General features: G+C 40.6%; 1 protein-coding gene across 2 annotated transcripts in view; it reads right to left on the minus strand.

Annotated features, from left to right (window-relative positions):
* Positions 1 to 18,406, minus strand: part of ARL14EPL (ARF like GTPase 14 effector protein like) — a 25,182-nt gene extending 6,776 nt beyond the window's left edge. Inside the window, exons 1-5 of one of the 2 annotated variants that reach the window (XM_027099729.1) lie at positions 18,300 to 18,394; positions 7,301 to 7,403; positions 2,313 to 2,431; positions 1,942 to 2,059; positions 237 to 376 (exon numbers count right to left, since the gene is read on the minus strand). In XM_027099729.1, the coding sequence (XP_026955530.1) occupies positions 237 to 376; positions 1,942 to 2,037 (236 nt within the window). In that variant the 5' untranslated portion in view covers positions 2,038 to 2,059; positions 2,313 to 2,431; positions 7,301 to 7,403; positions 18,300 to 18,394. Of the gene's footprint in view, positions 1 to 236; positions 377 to 1,941; positions 2,060 to 2,312; positions 2,432 to 7,300; positions 7,404 to 18,299 lie in introns of both variants that reach the window. The other variant, XM_027099732.1, reaches the window with a different exon arrangement.
* Between the last annotated feature and the right edge of the window lie 1,929 nt (positions 18,407 to 20,335).

Genomic DNA, 20,335 nt, shown 5'->3' on the forward strand with positions numbered 1-20,335 from the left:
CCCAAAAAAAAAAAAAAAAAAAAAAAAAAAAAACACACACACACAAAAACTGATGCCTAGTTGGAGATTATAGTCTATTTCTTGAAATTGCTAACTTCCAGACATAAGGGGTGATACTGTACTTTAGAAAATACATCTTTAAGTAATAAAAAAGTGGCAACATTTAATTGCTTTGTCAAGGAGAATTCATGCATTTTGTAATCCCACGGATTAAATATAATAAATCATGATCTTACTTGTACTTCACAGAAAAATACTCATTCATCTTTGACATTCGTGCTTTCTTTTTCTGCTGCCTTGTTTCAGGATTAAAGTCTGCTACCTGTGGTCCGGGATTTTGAAATGCCAAGCATTTTAACTGTCGCTCTATCTGTTGCTATGAAACAAATAAACAAATAAAATATGTTAGTAGTAAGAACCAGGTAATTTTATCTGCTTTACACAGAATCAAAATGAAGTTTCTGTAACTTTTACCATAATGGCATGAAAGCTTAGTTGTTTTAGCTAGAGTAATAAACAATTTAATCAGATTAAGTTTCAAAAGATGATGTAAAACTTTTCAAATTAGGTCATTCTTTCTGAATAAACAAATACATAGTGTAAAACTATGTATAATAAAAAACAATCAAGGGGGAACAGAAGAATTCCCTTTATACCTGCAAAACACCCCTTGGCTTCTCAAATCTGCTGGGGATGAAAGTCAGAATTACCATTTTACGGTGGATAATGACAAGGGAGTAAAAGCCCTTCCGCCCAGGTAAAGTATCTCAAAACACAGTGAGAACACACAGTACACACAACCCTCCCCTTCAGTGCTCTAGGGCATCTCAGCACTCACTGCCCTGGGAGTGTGGACCCCATCAGGGCTCTGATGCAGAATGCAGCACCTGAAGGATCCCCTCTCAGTCAAAGCCAGATTGCAAGAAGAAAATCTGGCTTGAATGACAAAATAGCGTGTTAGTGGACATTTTCACAAGTCTCTGTTTGGGGATATTTATAATTCGAAATTAAATAGGGCCTAATTGGAAAGACAAGCAATAAAGATACTTCAATCAGTTCTGATAATTAATTTTGAACATACAGCACATATGTCAGGAGTGAAGGGAATGCTCCTCTGAAGGATTTTAGAAGAAAATAATCTGAGTGGCCCCCAAACACTTAGGCTAACACATATATGAAATACTACATTTCGAAACCAAAGGGAAACTTTCAATGTATGAATTTCAAGGTAACAAATTAGTGACAGAATCTCGGGCTTTTCTGCAGTTTCTTTAGCTTAATAATAGTCTAGTCAGTCTAAAATAATATAGGTATGTTTCTTTAAAATTTCATTTTGGTTTGTGTGTATGGGTTTGTTTTACAAACAACCTTATGAAATGATTCTGTATTTAGGTATAGCTGCTCAATAAACACAACTTAGCACGATCTACTATTATTCTCAGTAGCAAAGCAAGAGTTTAGATGCCTCTGTTCAGATCTTGGCTCTGCCACTTGTTACTGGAGTGCTTTGAGCAAGTTCCTCCTTCTTCTAAGCCGTGGTTTCTTCTTTTGCAAAATGGGTTAACAACAGTATCTTGTGATAAGGGTTAGGTGAATTAACATATACCAAGCTTTAGAACAGGTACTAGCATATCATGGGGAAAAAAACCCCAAGGATTTGTTAAATAAAAATATTTGACCATATTCTCTACAAATTTCCTACTCCAAGGGTAGGATTTTATTGCACAGGATGCTGGGGACTGAGAGGCACAGAGGAGACAGGTAAGATGAGACCAGCTTCATGAAAGCGGGGTGAAGACGAGGAGAAGCACTAAGGAGCAGAGATCCTTCCTGTGGATTCCTGATGGGGCCTACCTTCCCACCCAAATCTGGGGCATCTCAGAGATCCCCAAGTTGCGAACTCTCCAAATACCACGGAATCATAGTATTCACGAGCCATACCAGTTGCTTCTGTCCGATTTGACAGTTTTTCTCAGAAGAACTTTGACCTGCATGTCTCTCTTGCGTGGAATTGTTTTTTTCTGATTGTTCACTCATTTCTGATCACTAAAAAAAGTAACTGGAAAAAAGTAAAACACATTAATATCACATATCCCAAGTAACTTAATCCTGTGACTTTCCTGCTCTCTCCCTACATCTTACTTTCTTTAAAAACCAGACTTACTAGAAAAGCCATTTGCTCCCCTGGCTTCTTTTTTTTTTACCACTCACTCTTAAATCCTGCATCTGACTCCCCCAGAACACTGTACTGATGCTCTTCTCAGCCTGGTGTTCCATGAGCAAATCAACTTCCATGAGCAAATCAACCGTACCTTTTACAGTTCTTAGCATCAGAGACCTCACTGGAGCAGGCAACCCCGGGACCAGCCACTCCTGCCCAAGAGGACTAGGAATTCTTAGATCTCCGTTCTTCCTCCTTTACACTTATTCCCTTGAAAGAGAAGAAGATACGTTAATGTCGTAGTACATCCCCAGTAACTTTGTGAAAATCTTCTCCGCTCCCATGGTTTCATTATAACCTTTTCAGAAATCATTGCCCAGGATGTCTCTAAAAGCTCCAACCTCCTCAACCAAGTTTTCTGACAAATTTCAAACACAACGTGTGCTAAATGGAAGTCATCAGTTTTCCATAAAACTCAGCTGCTTAAATGCCTGTAATTTAGTTTTTTTTTTACATCTTTATTAGCGTATAATTGCTTTACAATGGTGTGTCAGTTTCTGCCTTATAACAAAGTGAATCAGTCACACATACACATATGTTCCCATATCTCCTCCCTCTTGCGTCTCCCTCCCTCCCACCCTCCCTATCCCACCCCTCTAGGTGGTCACAAAGCACCGAGCTGATCTCCCTGTGCTATGCGGCTGCTTCCCACTAGCTATCTACCTTACATTTGGTAGTGTATATATGTCCATGCCTCTCTCTCGCTTCGTCACAGCTTACCCTTCTGTAATTTACTTTTAAATACTTCTATATGTGTATACATACACACACACACACATACAAGATGCGTACGTGTGTGTGTGTCAGGTGAAGCTAACACAGGTTGACAATCACAAATGCACAGTCCAGCCTGCTCTGCAGTGTTCTGTCAGAAAGGACCACGATCCAGAGAGGCTTCCGCAGCCCTGCTGCCTCTCCCGTCTCTTGTCAACTACCTGTGCTGAGTGCAGGGCGCTGTTTCTACCAAAGGACCTGAGCGTTACGCTTGACCAGTTCATCTGGCACCGCCACTCTGCCTGCCAACTGGAAATTCCAATTCCACCAATTCCAATTCCAACTGAGAATTCCAATTCTCCATTCTCCCTATGTCTAGGGCCGCTAGACTCGGATTGTTCACTCTTCTGTATCCTCCGCTCCAGTTCCCAACATTAGGTTAGGAAGACGTGTTGATTTTTCTTTCCTACCATTCCTAGCATTGATTCTTCCTTTCCATTCTGTATCAGGGAGAAGCCACCCTAAAGATAGCAGCAGTAGTAGTCATAGTAGTAAGAGTAGCAGTAGTACCTTACCCTTGACCAAGATGGGCTTATCGTTCCCCTCAGTTTGACTAAACTTCAGCCTTCTCCTGACTCTTTGCCTTGACCTCCCTTTGCTTAGATCCTTTACTTCAGAAGACGTGTCATCGTAAATTCTTTCTCTGCTCCATTGAGATGTAAATCTTCTCCCAGCCTCAGCCAGTTTTATAACCCCAGAAGGTCTTTCTCAAGGGCTAGGAACCATCCCTTTGAAATGTAATCAGCCAGAAAGACTGGGCTCCTATTTGCCAGTCTCTGTGGGAAGGTAGAAACCTAACTTGCTAATTGGTGGAATGGTGAGTGCCAATTAGCAAACACAGGTGACCTAGTCACAGAGAAAAACATTTGCAAGCTCAGGAATTACTCAATGTGCCCAACACATCCCAGGGATCAATCTCTCCCCTAAAGTCCTCTAGTATTTTATTCCCACCTTTTATTTCAGTGGAGTTGAGCTCAGACTGAGTTCTGGCTTTCCTTCCCTATGATAGCCTTGAATAAAATCTACTTTGCCTGTTTCACTTGATCTGGCGCAGTTTTTGCTTTGACACTGTCACATGCAATTTCACATCTGATCAGCCACACATTCCCAGGGAGCATTTTCCAAGTTGTCTGGAGATGAAATCACATGGAGCTATTTTAAAAATGATAAATTCCCTGTCAAATGCCAGCCCTACTGGGGTTATCATTTGCAGAGGAAAATTGTGGTGATCTGTATAATGAATAAATTCTCCAGGTGAATCCTATCCTTAGGCCATTATGGGAGATATTAGGATAGGTATAATTTTCTTCATCCAGTTTTGCCATCTGATCCTAAAACTATTGCCCATAATTTCTTCCTACCCCAAATTTATCCAAAACATTGTGGTCATGTTGATATTCCTAAACCAGAAATGTCTTTATCTTATTCCTATGCAAGGACTTCCGTGACTCCCCTCTGTCAGTAACATCCCACATCCCTGGTGTATCAGTGAAGGTCCATCAAAACCGACTCCAGCAACGTGTCTAGGCTCACCTCCCTGCATTCCTTACCTTGGGCCAAAGCTACTGACCGCCCCACTCCTGTTACCATCCCTCCCATCTCTTACCTAACTCATTCCTTCCCCTTTGAACTCTGGTTTATCTCTCTGCTCCAAGAAGCCTCCCCATCATCTGATCCTCGAAGATTCCTTTCACTCTTGGGCTCTGTTGGAAGCTTCCTCAAGAAAATTGCCCCCAACGGGGCCCTAAACCTTCTAGCTTCTTCATGTAACATATTTTCTTCCACATGGGAATAGATATGACTTTATGATCATCTTTGCAAGCAAGAAAATCTTCTGAAAGAGCATCCATTTAACTGCATTAGGAGAAATGAATATTTTATGCAAATCCTCCACCCAAGATGCCTTTGGTTAAGTCCTTCATGAAATGTAGGTCTCCAAATATAGATTTGGGGGAAAACTTACTCGTATTTATTCATATTCTGAATAAAGCAAATGGAAATTATAATAGAATTTCACCAGGGCCTGAAATTGTAATTGGATTTTACTAGGAACCCAAAATATCTGTCCCAGGAAAAGTAATAAAATGGTTCAGAACTCCCTTTTTTCCCTGCTTGGCATTTCCCAGGCAGGGGTTCTTAACCAGAGAAGGAAAGCAGGGGGCTCTTGAACTTGGATGAATAGAGAACACATATTTATTTTCACTAACCTCTAACTGAAATTCTGGCATTGCCTTTTATTATAAGGCAAACAACAAACCACAATAGTCTGAGTAGCACTTTTGACCAATTTTTTTTTTTTTTTTTGCGGTACGCGGGCCACTCTTGTGGCCTCTCCCGTTGCGGAGCACAGGCTCCGGACGCGCAGGCTCAGCAGCCATGGCTCACAGGCCCAGCCGCTCCGCGGCATGTGGGATCTTCTCGGCCCGGGGCACGAACCCGTGTCCCCTGCATCGGCAGGCGGACTCTCAACCACTGCGCCACCAAGGAAGCCCCTTGATTGATGTTTTTTTAACCCATTACAGTTGTTGTAGATATGTCAAAACGTTATTGACACTCATCTTCAAAATGATGGTAGATCTTAGACCTGCCGCTAGATCTTACTTGATATGTTGATAATAAAACATATATCACCATCATAAATTCTTTTTAACATTTTGGTAAGTGTATTTCAATATAATTGGTTTCCCTTGTAACCTTACAGATTTTATTTTATATGATTAAAACCATCATTCTGAAAAAAAATATCATCCTGAGAAATGGTCCATAGATATAACAGCTGACCAAAGGAGTCCATGACACACAAAAATAAGATGAAGAACCCTTGCAAAGAGGCAGGGAGAACCCACTGCTGCCACCTCATTGATCGTGGTGATGAGAAACAACAGCTCCTGGCTGTAGAAGATGCTCATTTTCAAGGATAGGGCTGGAAGCAGTATGGTATATCCTGGGGAATTGCATTTAATGAAACACAAAGTGTATGACATCAAATTAACCAGCTCTCTGTTTTGTCCTAACATATGTCAGATTGCCTGTAAAAATCCACAATCTAGTCTAGCCCAAAGCGAAGCAGCGCCCCCAAGTGGCAGACATAACAGACTCCAAGGGCAGCCATCCTTAAAGTATGGCCCAAGGATGGGGCAACAGTTTAGCACCAGGCTTGGGCCAGAATGGATGTCAGACACTTCACTGGGTACATTGGAGAGTTTAGCTGATGTTTTTCTCCAGAGCAAGACTATCTATCTGGAGGAGGCAGTTCACTGATTTCCGATCTGGCCCAACCTTGATTCACCACGAACAGGAACTTTGAGTAGCACTGGAGTGCATTTTGGCTGCGACACTCATCTTCCTTCTGTGGTCAGTTCAACTGTCACGTGCAAGTTCCTCCCTCTATTAGAAATTTAGCTCTGGAAGCAATCTTATGCCTTTATCTCCCCCTAGAACTACTACTTTGTTAGTACTCAATTCATATTTCATAAATATTATGCTAATAATGCTAATTATTAGCCACCTACTATATGCCAAGCACTTTGCTAACCATCCTACATATATTATTTCATTTAATTCCACTGCAACACTCTGAACTAGGTAGTGTTATTTCTATTGAATATTTTACAGATGAGAAAACTGAGGCCCAGAAAGATCATTTAGGCCACAGGGGTTTAAAATCCAGACTCGTCTGACCTCCCAAACTAAGCTGTTTTGGGGATGTTACACTGCTTCAAGACTGATTTTAATGATGACCTCCATCTCTACATAGGCTGTTGCTAAGTGACCCCACAGAGCTTGTTCAAAATGAAGCCTGGACTAGGAACAGGGGACGATGCATTTAGATGATCATCTCAAGTTTGCCTCGTCCAGTTCCTCTGTCATAGCACACACCTCCAAAGTGTGCTGGGAAGAAGGTTCCCATCTCAGACACATGAGCCACATCTGACCTCAGGATTGGATTTGGAAGTCAGCCGGAAAGAAGAGAGTCACACGTAGACAAAGTCACCCTGGAAAATGTCTTCAGAAAATGCTGCCTGGGAAAGGCCCTATACAGCCAGGCCTTTCTCCAGTTTCTCAGGTTAGGAATCGGATGAAGTCGTTGACTTACTTACACACATATAGGAGCCAGCATGGTTGAATTATGTTTACCTTTAAACCTCAGATCTGGAACCCTGGCAAGTTCCACACTCTATGAGGCCTCAGGAACTAGGTCACCCTAGAAACAGCACTGGGTCCAGAGCCCCACCTTCCTGCTCACTCTGAGGCACAGGTCATCCAGGGAAATGCAGTAAAATGACTCACACCGTAAGCACTTACCCTTATCTTCAGGAGGCCTCCAGCACCGTAAGGTTGAATTTATGTAAGCAGATGGTGTCTTGCACAAGGTGGAGTATTTTTTCTACTTTGATCCCTAAGGACACTAGCAAATTATCAAAAGAGGAAAAGCATTCAGTTTAAACGCTTGCTCAGAAGTTGGTCTCCACGTTTACTCAGTAGCAGATAAAGGGGTTTATTCAGAGACATTACCTGTCAGACACCCCTCAGAAAATATTTAGAAGTAAAACACACATGCATATTTTCATTCAAAGCCCTTTCAGGAGAGAGTCAAGCTATTTCAATCTCATTCTGTCTCTAGCCTCAGTTCCCATCCTTGGTAAAAATGACAGATCACTGAGATAATTGGCAGGTGAGCCAAATCCCACCAGGGACATATTTGGAAGAGAAACAACTGTTGTGCTGGTGATCAATTAAATCATTCCCTTGCTGCTCCCTCCCAGATGATTCAACTGTTTTCAAAGCCACAAAACTCGTAACCTCCAACAAAATCTCCACTGCCATTTGTCTGTAAGAATTAAAAGTAATTGACCCAAGCCTTTGAGAGTGTTTTTGGACAAACAATGTTAATGCTTTAGAAACAACTTTATTTGCAGTGTGTAAAGATTCCTAGGAATACTTTTATTGCTGGATTTGCCAAAACACACACACACACACACACACACCCTTCTGTGGCTCAATGTAAAATAATGTGAAAACACTATCATAGATTTAAAATAATTTGAAATGCACTCAGCAGAGAATCTGATAAGCTATGCAACCATATCACTGATTTTTTTTTTTTTGGCTAACACCAGGAAGGCTACAGTCTGGGGTAGCTCTGAAACCAAAACCCCTGCAGGGCTCTTCTGGGTCAGTTACAGATCAGCATCCCCGAGGGCCTCTCTACTCACACCTCACTTATAATCTGGATCTCTTGAATTATGCATTTAAATTCTTCCTTGCAACTTTAAGGATTATAAAAAACAGAAACCTGTCTGCTTACTCTGCCCCATCGATGGAAAGCAGAGAAGGAAGAAAATTCTTTTATGAGACAGCAGCCTGGGCCATTTCAGCCTTATGCTGATAAATATACATTCAGCATTGTCCTGATAAATATACTTCAAAACCACTCATCCCATATTTCAAGTGTGGAGGTCCTTTTTTCTAGATCCCTAACGTCTTTTTATGCTCATTTCTTAGTTTTCAGTTTCATGCCTGCAACAAAAAGAACCCCAACTCTCTTCTGCTCTTAACTACAACACATTAATATGGCAATTATCATTCAGAGTCAACATTCCGTGACCTGCTTTTGCCTCTCTCTCTCTACCAGCCTCAGAGGAAATCAAGTTTAAGTGCATCATTTGAAAAGGAGCGTCTTTCCAATGATGACTTTCACAGTTTCGTTAGTGCCTACTTCTTAATGAGAGTTGCCTTGCCAAGCTGAAGCGGTGGGCTGTAAAGAGAAAGTACACATACCTTTAAGTCGGTTGACAAAGAAGGGAAGAATACTGGACAAAAAGAGAAACTGTAGAGCCTTGTTTCCTTTGTTTTGCTGAGAAACTATAGAACCCTCCGGAGGAAAAGTCAGAAGGCCCCTAAGGTGCTCCTTAACTCTTGTAATAGTGGCTGAGAGGAGGAGAGGTAGAAAAACGGAGCGGGTGGGAGGTGAGTGTAATTGCTAGCTCTCTCTTCCACCATGAGTCTATCTAAAATCATATGAAAACAGGGAATGATCATTCGTCTGCTCATCCATCTTGCATCTGCAATAAGCAATGAATCTAGAGTTTACAATTTGACTGTACTGCTCGGTGTCGTATCTCGACTTCAGATAGTCAACTAATGTTAACAGCCAATTGCTGCCCGGCTATTTTTATACTTCAGTGTAAATAGCCCAGTATATATACACTCACAGACACATTATAGGTACATATATGTAGTATTCTTGCAAAGAACAAGAAAAGGAAACAAAATCGTCAGTTACAAGAGCTTTCAACCCATCAGGCCTGATATAAAGCCTGAAGGTGGTGCCGGAATTCAATATATTTGACCTGAACTTTACATCCGTTAAGTAACTGCTATGTTTTTGAGATTACACTGTAAGTACTGCATATAAAAAATATAAACGATATTGCATATATATGATATTGCATCTATATATTTAAACTAAAAACCATTTAGGAAAAAACTGGGTTGTCCCAGGAGAAAACTAAAGCACGTTTATAAGCTGCGACTAAGACATATTAATCTCTAAATTACAGCCCTCTAATCACTGTCCTCTGCCACCAGGACTCAGCTATTGTGCTGTGAGTCATTAAAACCACTTCCCAGGCAGGTTAATACCCACCTCATTCATTTGTGAATTATAGGGTAAAACCCGCCATTTCATTCCTAATTACTTTTGCAGCAAAAACAAGGAAAGGAAACAAAAACTTCAGTTTTAAGAGCTTGCAATCCATCTGGCAGTGATGCAAAACCTTAAGGGGGTACCAGAATTAAGTATGTTTGACCTGAACTTTAAAACCATTAGGCAAAGGCTATATTTTTGAGATTACGCGATAAATTCTGCCCATCAAAAATGTGTCATCTTGCCATTTAAGAACTGCCAATTCCATCTTGCCAAGTAAGGATTGATAAACCTTGAATCAGGTAAAAATCCTACCAGACTTTTTCCACAGTCAATCACACCTTACAAAAATACATGCTTTGGCCAACGTTTAGCTTTATTCTTGTTCTTTTTTAAAAAAATTAATTTATTTTTTTATATAGCAGGTTCTTATTAGTCATCCATTTTTTACATATTTGTGTATATATGTCAATCCCAATCTCCCAATTCATCCCACCACCACACCCCGACCGCCCACTTTCCCCGCTTGGTGTCCATACATTTGTTCTCTACATCTGTCTCTATTTCTGCCTTGCATACTGGTTCATCTGTACCAGTTTCCTAGATTCCACATATATGCGATATATATGATATTTTTTCTCTTTCTGACTTACTTTACTCTGTATGACAGTCTCTAGGTCCATCCACGTCTCTACAAATGACCCAATTTTGTTCCTTTTTATGGCGGAATAATATTCTTACACACTTAACAGGAGAAGGTACTTTTCACGGATCTTACCACACAAGATGCTACAGAAAGAACAAACATATCAAGGGCCAAATACAAGGCAGTAATCCTCTTAAAACTGGAGGAAAATCTTCTAAAGGATAAGGATTGTGACCAACCAAGGAAAGTTCCAACTGAAAACCTTTTTAAAAAATTTAAGTGCTAAGAAATAAATGTGCCACAAGTTTGAAAGTTATTATTCCTCTTATTTCTTCAATTTAGAAAAGAATATAGGGAATTTCCCTGGCGGTCCAGCGGTTAAGACTCTGTGCTCCCAATGCAGGGGACACAGGTTCGATCCCTGGCTGTGGAACTAAGATCCCACATGCCACCCAGCACAGCCAAAAAAAGAATATAAATTATGCAAAATAATTTCCTGTGTTGTTTCCAAGTGTCTCAAGTAAAATCTAATGGCCTTTTTTTTTATAGCACAGGGAACTATATTCAATATCTTATAATAACCTGTAACGGAAAAGAATCTGAAAAACTATATATATATATATATACACATACACATATGCATCACTGAATCACTTTGCTGTACACTTGAAACTAACGCAACATTGTAAGTTAATTATACCTCAATTTAAAAGAAATAAAGGAGAGACCTGGCTAAAAAAAAATAAAATCTAATAGCTTTTCAAACTAATGATTTAAGTAGCAAATCTTCAGAGGAACTTTACATCATTTTTAAAAAAGATAACAGTATAATTTTAAAAGATGGAAGAGTATTTTTTAAAGTTAATAATACCTTGCTAAATTTGCTAGTCCTGAATTTATTGCACTTTGACGTGACTTTGACTAAGAAAAAAATTTTTTTTCCTCTTCAGATGTTCTCAGGTTTTCTAGACCTTAAGTTGATGTAATTTAAAATTGGTTGCTTTTTAAAAATTAAGGATTCACATACTAAAACATTCCTCAGTTACCTGTTAATTCCTGGAGAGTAAAATTCTTTATGCTCATGAGTTATATAATTTAATTTGTCAGTTTGTAGCTATCTGTATATGAATTTGTAACATACACTGTATGGTTGACCCTTGAACAACATGGGTTTGAACTGCACAGGTCCACTTATACATGGAATTTTTTTTTCAATATTAAATACTACAGTACTACACCAGCCACGGATGGTTAAATCTGCTGATGGTTGAATCCGTGGATTGTGAAAAACCTCAGACACAGAGGAACTCTGGATATGGAGGGCTGACTACAGGTTATACTTAGATTTTGCCATCATAGTGGGCCAGCACCCCAAACCCCACATTGTTCAAGGGTCAACTGTTACTTTAAAAATAACACCACTCATAAGCTTATTTATTGTAGTATTTTTTAAACTGTGAAATACTGGAATACCCAGACACAGGGGAGTGGTTGAATAAAGTATGGTACATCCACATGTACCATAAACATAGAGTACTATACGGCTGTGAAAAAAAGAGTAAAGAAGATCTCTGTGAAGTGATATAGAGTGATTTCCAGAGTATACTATTAAATGAAAATAACATAGTAAAAAGAGTATTTAACCTTCATGTAAGAAAGTATATACTACCCTCATGTAAGAAAGAAGGGGATATAAGAAAATTTGTTACTTGTAGCCAAATAATCTTAATAAACTTAATGTGATGTAGGGTGTGGCTTATAAAATAATTAAAAAGTCACTGACTTTGAGAGTCATGAAAATCTAGGGAGGGGCTGTGGTAGGAAACTCTCTAGTTTAACTTCTTAAATGCATTAGCAGCCTTCTAAGCAGCTACTGAACAGGCTCTCACTGGGCTTGTCCAACCCTCTACCGGAAAGATGTCAAAGAGACAAATCCTTACTCTCTGGTGAATTACAGGTTCACTGGGGTTTTTGTTTGATTAAGGTACTGTTACATTGTGAAGCTCTAGTGAGTTGTACTTTTGAAAGGACAAACTTCCTAGTGGGAAACACCGTGAAGGGTCAGAAGTGAATGAAGCTGGTAATCTGAACTTGGACCAGTGGCTCCATCACTGGAGGTGCTCACTGGGATCTATTACGACTACTCTTCAAATCATTCACTTAGCAAGCACTGATTAAATACCTCTATTGGTAGGCACTAATAAAATGACAAATAAGACATGGTTCTTCTCCTTAAAGAGCTCAAGTCTAGTAGAAGGAGATAGGTAAGCACATAAATACAAGATGTGCATCACACGTGCTCAGGACACTGCCAGGGCCAGTGGAGGCAGTGGAGGAACAGCTGGTTTTCCCTGGGAAGAGACGTATCAAGAAGGGCTCCCAAGGAGAGGTGGCAATTGAGTTAATCTTAAAAAATGGACAGGGAAAACTCAGGTAGAGAGGGAGTGGGGTGTGTATTCTAGGAGGATGGAGCTGCTCCAAGCAAAAGCTGTATGTAGGAGGAGAAGAGACTAGTGGGAGGTGGGAGGGGTTGTCCTGGCTACGGTAAGGCTGAACTCCAAGTGCACTGCAATAGCATCTGTGTATTTAGATAGACTCTGATGAATGTCATTCACAATGACAAAAATAGGGCGGTTGGTGGGCAGTTGAAATAAGGCAAGGGAGAGGAGAATTAGCAGAGTTATGCAACTTCAGGACCCCCAGCAGCTCCGTTTTGGAAAACCATTAAGCTGGTTTTACACAATTTCTTACCTGAACAGAGATCAGTATAAGTGCACATGTTGTACAGGTGAACAATTTTCTTTTTAAAAATATTAAGTTGTTTTACCATATTACTATTATATTTACTACTATTATTATATATTTACTATTATTTGTTATTAGCATTTTATTTGTTATTACTAGAACATAATTAATATTATGCTAATATTGCTCTACTAAATTGATTTACTAACATCATAGGGCACTTCGTGAACTCTTTCATTCTCAGAACACATTTCGTATTTGCTGCACCTAAATTCGTTCCTGTTACTCTTTCTTCCAGGAATGCCTTCCCATCACACCTTAAAAAAATTATAGACATTTGTTGTGTAACAAAAGCTTTAAAACAGGCATCTTTGACCCAGCAATTCCTCTTTGGGGAATTTCTTCTAAGAAAAGACAAAGCTCATTGCAAAAATTCACATCTTGTATAACTGCTAGGTTATAGAGCTCCTAGGTTGGGAGAGTAAAAATTTAATGACTTAATTATCAAACAAAATTATATAATACAATGTAGCCATTAAAATGATATTATGGAACTGTATTTGTTAATGAGACAAAAGATATACATACTTTACTGTTAAAGAAGTAGATTCCAAATGAGAATCTAGAGGGATTTTTTTTTCCCCTTCTTGAGACAGTTTTAGTAGGTCACATATTTCTAGGACCTTAACTTTAACCATTTCTCCAAAGTTTTCAAACTTATTGACATAAATTTTTTCATAATAGCATCAAGTTTTCTTTTATGTCTGCAGCATCTGTAGTTATCTCTCCCTTTTTATTCCTAGTACTAGTGTTTTACTACTTCTCCAACGTTTCTCATCTTGTCAAAGAAAAGCTCTCTCTTCCCTTTCTTTCTTTCTTTGTCTGTCTGCCTTTCTCTCTTTCTTTCTTTTCGATCTCATGTCCTTCTATTTTGGGTATATTTTAATTTTATTTTTCCATTGTCTTAAGATGTATGCTTAGCTCATTTATTTTGATTCCTTATTTTTCTAATATAAGCATTTGGGGACATAAATCTCAGTAGGTTTGTCTCAGCCAGCTCAGTTTACTTTTCCTCTTCTTCTCTCCTTTTATCATCTCTCTTCTGAATCCTATCTCTGATTTGATTTCTTGTTTCAAAGAGGAAATGTTTCCTAATTTTTTTTATTCCATGGAGAACTTTGTTCATATTTTCTTCCACTTTATGGTGTATTTGTCCTGCTATGTATTTTTTATCAGTTATTTGGTTTTGCTTTCTTCCTAGTGCCTTTGCAGAGGTTCCATTCTGATCCTTCCTGATAATCTCTGGTCTTTGCATGGAGACCATTCTTTCTGGCTTCACATGTGCTCCTGACTTGCAATTCAGCTTGGAATGTCCCTGGTTCTTTTACTGATCAATACTAGTACCTGCAGGGCTGATTGCCACCCACCCTGTCTCCCCCATCCTACCACTCCAACAGCAAGTGTAGCTTGTCTGTGTGCCACCAAACTCTGCCCCATTTTCTCTGTCACTCAGGCCCCAGGGACGTGCTGGAAGCCTGTCTGAGGCTTTCGGTTCCAAGGAAAGTGTTTCTAGTTTCCCTCAGCGTCTGCTACTTCATTTTGGAAGGCTCTGCCTATTGTCAGTGTTCCACAGAAACATACGTTCGCTCTCAGATTGCTTTCACAATTGGGTCCAAATTTTACTTTATTTAGCAGTAAGTATTCATGGGATGTGGTTTTCTGACTGTGCTCTGTCTCCTAAGTACACTGAATAAGGAATTTTTATCTCTGTTTCAGACCTCCACAGTTAGCAGGTCACCTTGGGATCCTAACCTGGTTTCTCTGCCTTCTGTCCTTCGTATCTCCAGATGTCGCTACCACGGTTGTCCTCCTAAAATCCTCTTACACCATGTCACTTTCCTCCTCCAACAACTTGGTGGTGCTTTGTGATCCTCAGCCTTTGATGACATGACCTATGTCTACTTTCCCAGCCTCATTGTCACTGCATCCTTCATTAACCTGACCCTAAATGACAGGAATATTCCCACCACCAGGACCCACTTAATGCTTTCCTCCCAGTCTCCCTGCCCAATGAGGGTAAGCACCCCTGCTTCTATGTCTCCAAGCTTGTGTTGTAGTTAATTATCTACATACTTATCTCTCATGATAGACTTCTCTCACTTCAAAGCAACATCTATAAGACTTCTTCATTCTATAGCATGTGTCACAGCAACTAGCACACCGGTGTTCAATACACGGACAGTAACAGAAAGGAGCAATGCTACATTTACTGCTGGAAATAGTAATCTGGGGGTCTGTTTCCTGGGAATCTGAGCAATAAAATGCACTTTTCCTAGGGTCTAACCCACTCCCTCAACCCTATGTCTATCCCACCCTGCCCAGTTAAGTTGGACGGTAAGATCCCTGCCTTGCATAATTGGCAAAGCAAATCTTAAGGTTCACACACAACAGGGCCTGAGAGCACACCCTCCCAAAGAATCTCATATCTGTAATGTGTCCTCTCTTTTTACTACTGCTGTAACCTAAATCAGCATAGTATTGATCTCAAACTTGTGTTTTTCTTATTTAAAAAACAGAAACAGACTCACTGACATAGAAAACAAACTTATGGTTACCAAAGGGGAAACTGGGGGGGAGGGATAAGTTGGGAGTTTGGGATTAACAGATACACACTACACATACACACTGTATATAAAATAGATAAACAACAAGGAACTACTGTATAGCACAGGGAACTATATTCAATATCTTACAATAAACTATAATGGAAAAGAGTCTGAAAAAGAATATATATATGTATATCTCACATGGATAACTGAATCACTTTTCTGTACACCTGAAACTACCACAACATTGTAAGCCAACTATACTTCAACAAAAAAACCCACAAAACACAAACCAAACCTCATGATAACATATTCTTGTATGTATAAAGAAAAAACGCTAGCTATTGACAGTAGATATCTCTGGATTTTTGTATTACATTTTATTATTTTATACACTTATCCATTTGCTGTAGTAAACATGTACTTTACAATTTTTTAAAGTATTAATAAATATTTTTAAAGATACTTCTGAGAATAAATGTACAGTTCTCCTGTAGTATTGCAAAGATAAATACTTCCAGCAGATGGCGCAAAACCTTAATCTAGAATTAAAATAGATTTAAAAAACAATAACTCTTACTACTGCAAGAATGCCATGTAGAGGGGATGTTTCTTAGTGACCAAGGATCAGTCAAAATGCACACTGGCTCTAGAATTTTTGTGTTCATCGAATGTAATTTGTTTTACTTCTACAGTCAAAGGTGAGTCATTTCAGAGGTAAATAAGGGGACTCTGAAGAGGGGATGTATGGAGGCTGCAGCCCAGGATGATTTATGTAGTGTCAACGTGATGTCGCACCTGCAAAGGGCTTTGCAGATCATACAGTCGATCAGTTTTCACACACTGCTTTTTAGATTTTTCTCTAAATAAACTCTAATATATGAAGCCAACAAAACTGGAGCTATCCTAATTGAAGTGGGGATTGGGGACAAGAGCCATCCCAAGCATTCTCTTTGTCCAAGCTTCTCCAACCCTCACCCACCCCCTCACCCGTGGCTGACATAATCAAGAATTGGCTATACTTAATCAACAGCTATGCAATCCATAATATACTTCTAAGAAGCCCTAGAGAAAACCACTAATGCAGTGCAATACTTTCACTTTGCTGCTGAGAAAAGGGATGCTCAGAGGAGAGTTTCCAATATGAAATGAGAACATATATAAAACCAACTAAAAAAAGTCATTAATTGCTTTTAAAAGAAAAACATCAATAAGGACATTCAAAATGCATCAATAAATTCAACACTAATAGATTCCACACATTTGACATCTGCAATTAGAATTTATGTTGAATTAAATTTCTGATATATTTAACTTAGGACTCACTTAAATCCTTTTTATGATTTAAAAATCCTTTTCAATCCTTTTTATGGTTTATGCAAACTATAGGAACTCAGCATTTCAGCTAAAGCTAGCTTTCATGAGTAATATAGCATATTCTTGGGTAATATAAGCATATTCATTTGTATCAATAAAGTTTACTTATGTCAATAAAATAGCCTTAAGCTGTACTTCCTGTACAGTCTATATTTCAAAATGCAATTATAAACCATAACAAATAGTGATTTGACTGCATGAAGCCAGTTTTTTTAGAACATTTGCAATTCCATAAAAATCTGTCTAAATAATGTTTGCAAAGTAGAAGCAACAACTTATTTAAATGCATTCACCTAAAGTTTCTTTTCAGTACAAGTCCAAATTTAACTTTCTTTAAAAAGTCATTTTTAGAGTTATCCTTTGTGTTGAACAACCATATCCACGTGAAGCACTGCCTGTTATTTCTAAGAGCTGCCTGCTGTCTGGTTTACCGTAGGTGTGTGTGGAGTAAAAATGTTCACCTGTGCCTTCTCAGCATATTAACCATGTCCGAAGCTGACAGTTAGAAAAACCCAAAGTAAATGGGGTTTGGCAGTAAACGAGTTGATCTTAAATTCTGACTTCTGCCTCTCCCAGCACTGTGGCCTTACGCCTCTGTTTCCCCATGTGTTAAAATCAGAATAATTATACTGACCTGAGTAGGTTATTAAGCCATTATCTGTCAGTTCCAAATCCACCTTTTTATTCTCAGCCATGTAATGTTAGGGACCCTGCAAACCACACTTTGATTTTGCAAGCTCTGCCAACGGGGGGCGCTGAGGGACAAGAGAAGGCTGGAGGAGCAAAAGGGCTTGCTCCTTCCTGCTTGCTTCTTGCTTCTGCCAGCAACACCTCAGCAACGATTCTTGCTCCTGACAGTGGCTGCTGGATTCCAGTTCTCAGGATCCCACCCCCATCCCTTAGACTCAGCCTAATGTGTTCCCTCAGAGATATCAGCACCAGCTGCCCAGAGTCCCCACCCCCATAGGTGACCCACAAACCGGAGGATAATCACAACTGCAGAGGTTCTCCCCAAGGAGTGAGGAGTCCAAGCGTCACAATGGACTTCCCGGCCCAGGGGTTCTGCACTGGGAAGATGAGCCCCCAGGACATTTGGCTTTGAAGGCCAGTGGGGCTTCCTTTCGGAAGAGCCAGAAGGCTGTGGGAAAGAGACTCCACACTTAAAGGGCGTGCACAAAATCTCACACTTTCCGGGACCCAGGGCAGAAGCAGTAATTTGAAAGGAGGCTGGATTAGACCCACTTGCTTATCCCGGAGAAGCAGGAGGCAGTTAGGACTCACCCTGGGGACACAGACGCTGGCAGCAGCCATTTGTGGGAGCTCATCCAGCCACGAGGACACTGGTGGTGGTAAACGCCATTTCAGAATCCTCCTTTTAGCTTATTAGTGCCGGGACCAGGCCCCACCCACCAGCCAGTCTGCACTAGACTTGGATTGCTCCAGGCCAAGCAGCTAGCTGGGAAGGGACACAGCACCACCGATTAGCAGGCAGCCTGCTGAAGGACCCACTGAACTCCAGCCAGGTCAGGACACAGCCCCACCCACCAGAGGGCTGGCACTAACACCTGGGACTCCTGGGTCCCCACAGCCAGAGACCCCAGGACCCAAATGCACTCATCAGTGGGCTGGCACTAGCTCTAGCTTATCCCACCTGTGTGCCAACACCAACTTTGGGGCCACTGGGGCCCCACAGCTAGAGACCCCAGGACCTGGATCTGCCAGTAGGCCGGCATTAGCCCTGGGACTTGACCTCACCCACCAGTGGGTGGAAACCAGCCCAGGGAGCTTCTGGGCCCACGACCCCACACACAAGCAGGCATACACAAGCCCTGGGACAACTGAGGCCCCAAAGCAGGCTGTGTCAAGACCTGGTCTACTCACTAGCAGGCTGGTAGCATCCCATGATGTCTTGGGCCCCAGCCCTGCCCAATAGCAGAAGGACCCCAGTTCTGGAACACCCCAGACTCTGCAACCACAGCGCCAGCCACCAGCAGGCTGAACTGCCTCCAGGAACACTGGCCCAGCAGCCAGCCACCCTGGGACCTGGATCCACCCACCAGTGGGCCAGCACTAGCCCTGGGATCCCCTGGGCTTTGTAGCCAGCAGCCTCATGACCCAACCTTGCCCACCACTGAGCTGGCACCAGCACTGGGACTCCCCTGGTCATGTAGCCAGCCATGTCAGGATCCAGCCCTACCCACCAGTGCCTGGCAGCCTCCACACCAGGCAGGGCCTGGCAACCAACCAGACTAGGGTCCAGCCACGCCGACTGCACCCACAGTAGTCAGCCCACCACAACAGAAGGATCCATGCAGCCCACATAGAGGGCACATCTAGAGCATACAGCACCAGTGAGCAGAGGTGAGTGAGCTGCTGGGCCCCATGGGATGTTTCTTATATAAGGGCACTTCTCCAAGATCAGCATACATAATCAACCTTCCAAATATATAAAAATGAAAACAGTGAATTAGGCAAAATGAGGCAACAGTAGAATGTGTTCCAGCAATGCTAGCATTCAGATTTGAAGGAGAGCTCCAAAGTTTACCAGATAAGCAAAAGCTAAGAGACAGCACCATGGAACCAGCTTTACAAGAAATGTTAAAGGGACTTCTCTAAGCAGAAAAGGCCACAACTAGAAATATGAAAATTACAAAAGGAAAAATCTCATTGGTAAAGGCAAATATATAGTAAACGTAGGAGATCAACCACTTAAGAAGCTAGTAGGAAGGTTAAGACAAAGTAGTAAAATCATCTATAACCACAGTAAGTAGTTAAGGGATACACAAAACAAAAAAATATAAAATATGATGTCAAAAACAGTAAATGTGAGAGGGAGGGGGAGTGCAAGGTTGTTAAAATGGGTTCCAATTTAAGAGATCAGCAACTTAAAATAATCACATATTTATATGAATTGCTATATGCAAACGTCATGGTAATCACAAACCCAAAACCTATAATAGATAAACACACACAAAAGAGAAAGGAATTTAAGCATAACACTAAAGATAGTCATCAAATCACAAGGGAATAGAGCAAAAGAAGAAAAAAGGAACAAAAAAGAACCACAAAACAACCCTCAAACAATGAAAAAAATGGCAATAAGTATGTACCTATCAATAATTACTTTAAATGTAAATGGACTAAATGCTCCAATCAAAAGGCACAAAGTCACTGAATGGATACAAAGCCAAGACCTATCTATATGCTGTATACAAGAGATTCACTTTAGATCTAAAGACACACAGAGACTGAAAGGGAGGGCATACAAAAAGGTACTCAATGCAAATGGAAATAACAAGAAAGGCAGGGTAGTAATA

This window comes from Aethalodelphis obliquidens, unplaced genomic scaffold (assembly GCF_003676395.1).
Source record: "Aethalodelphis obliquidens isolate GAN/ISIS:26980383/991018 unplaced genomic scaffold, ASM367639v1 scaffold4, whole genome shotgun sequence".
NCBI classification, from domain to species: domain Eukaryota; kingdom Metazoa; phylum Chordata; class Mammalia; order Artiodactyla; family Delphinidae; genus Aethalodelphis; species Aethalodelphis obliquidens.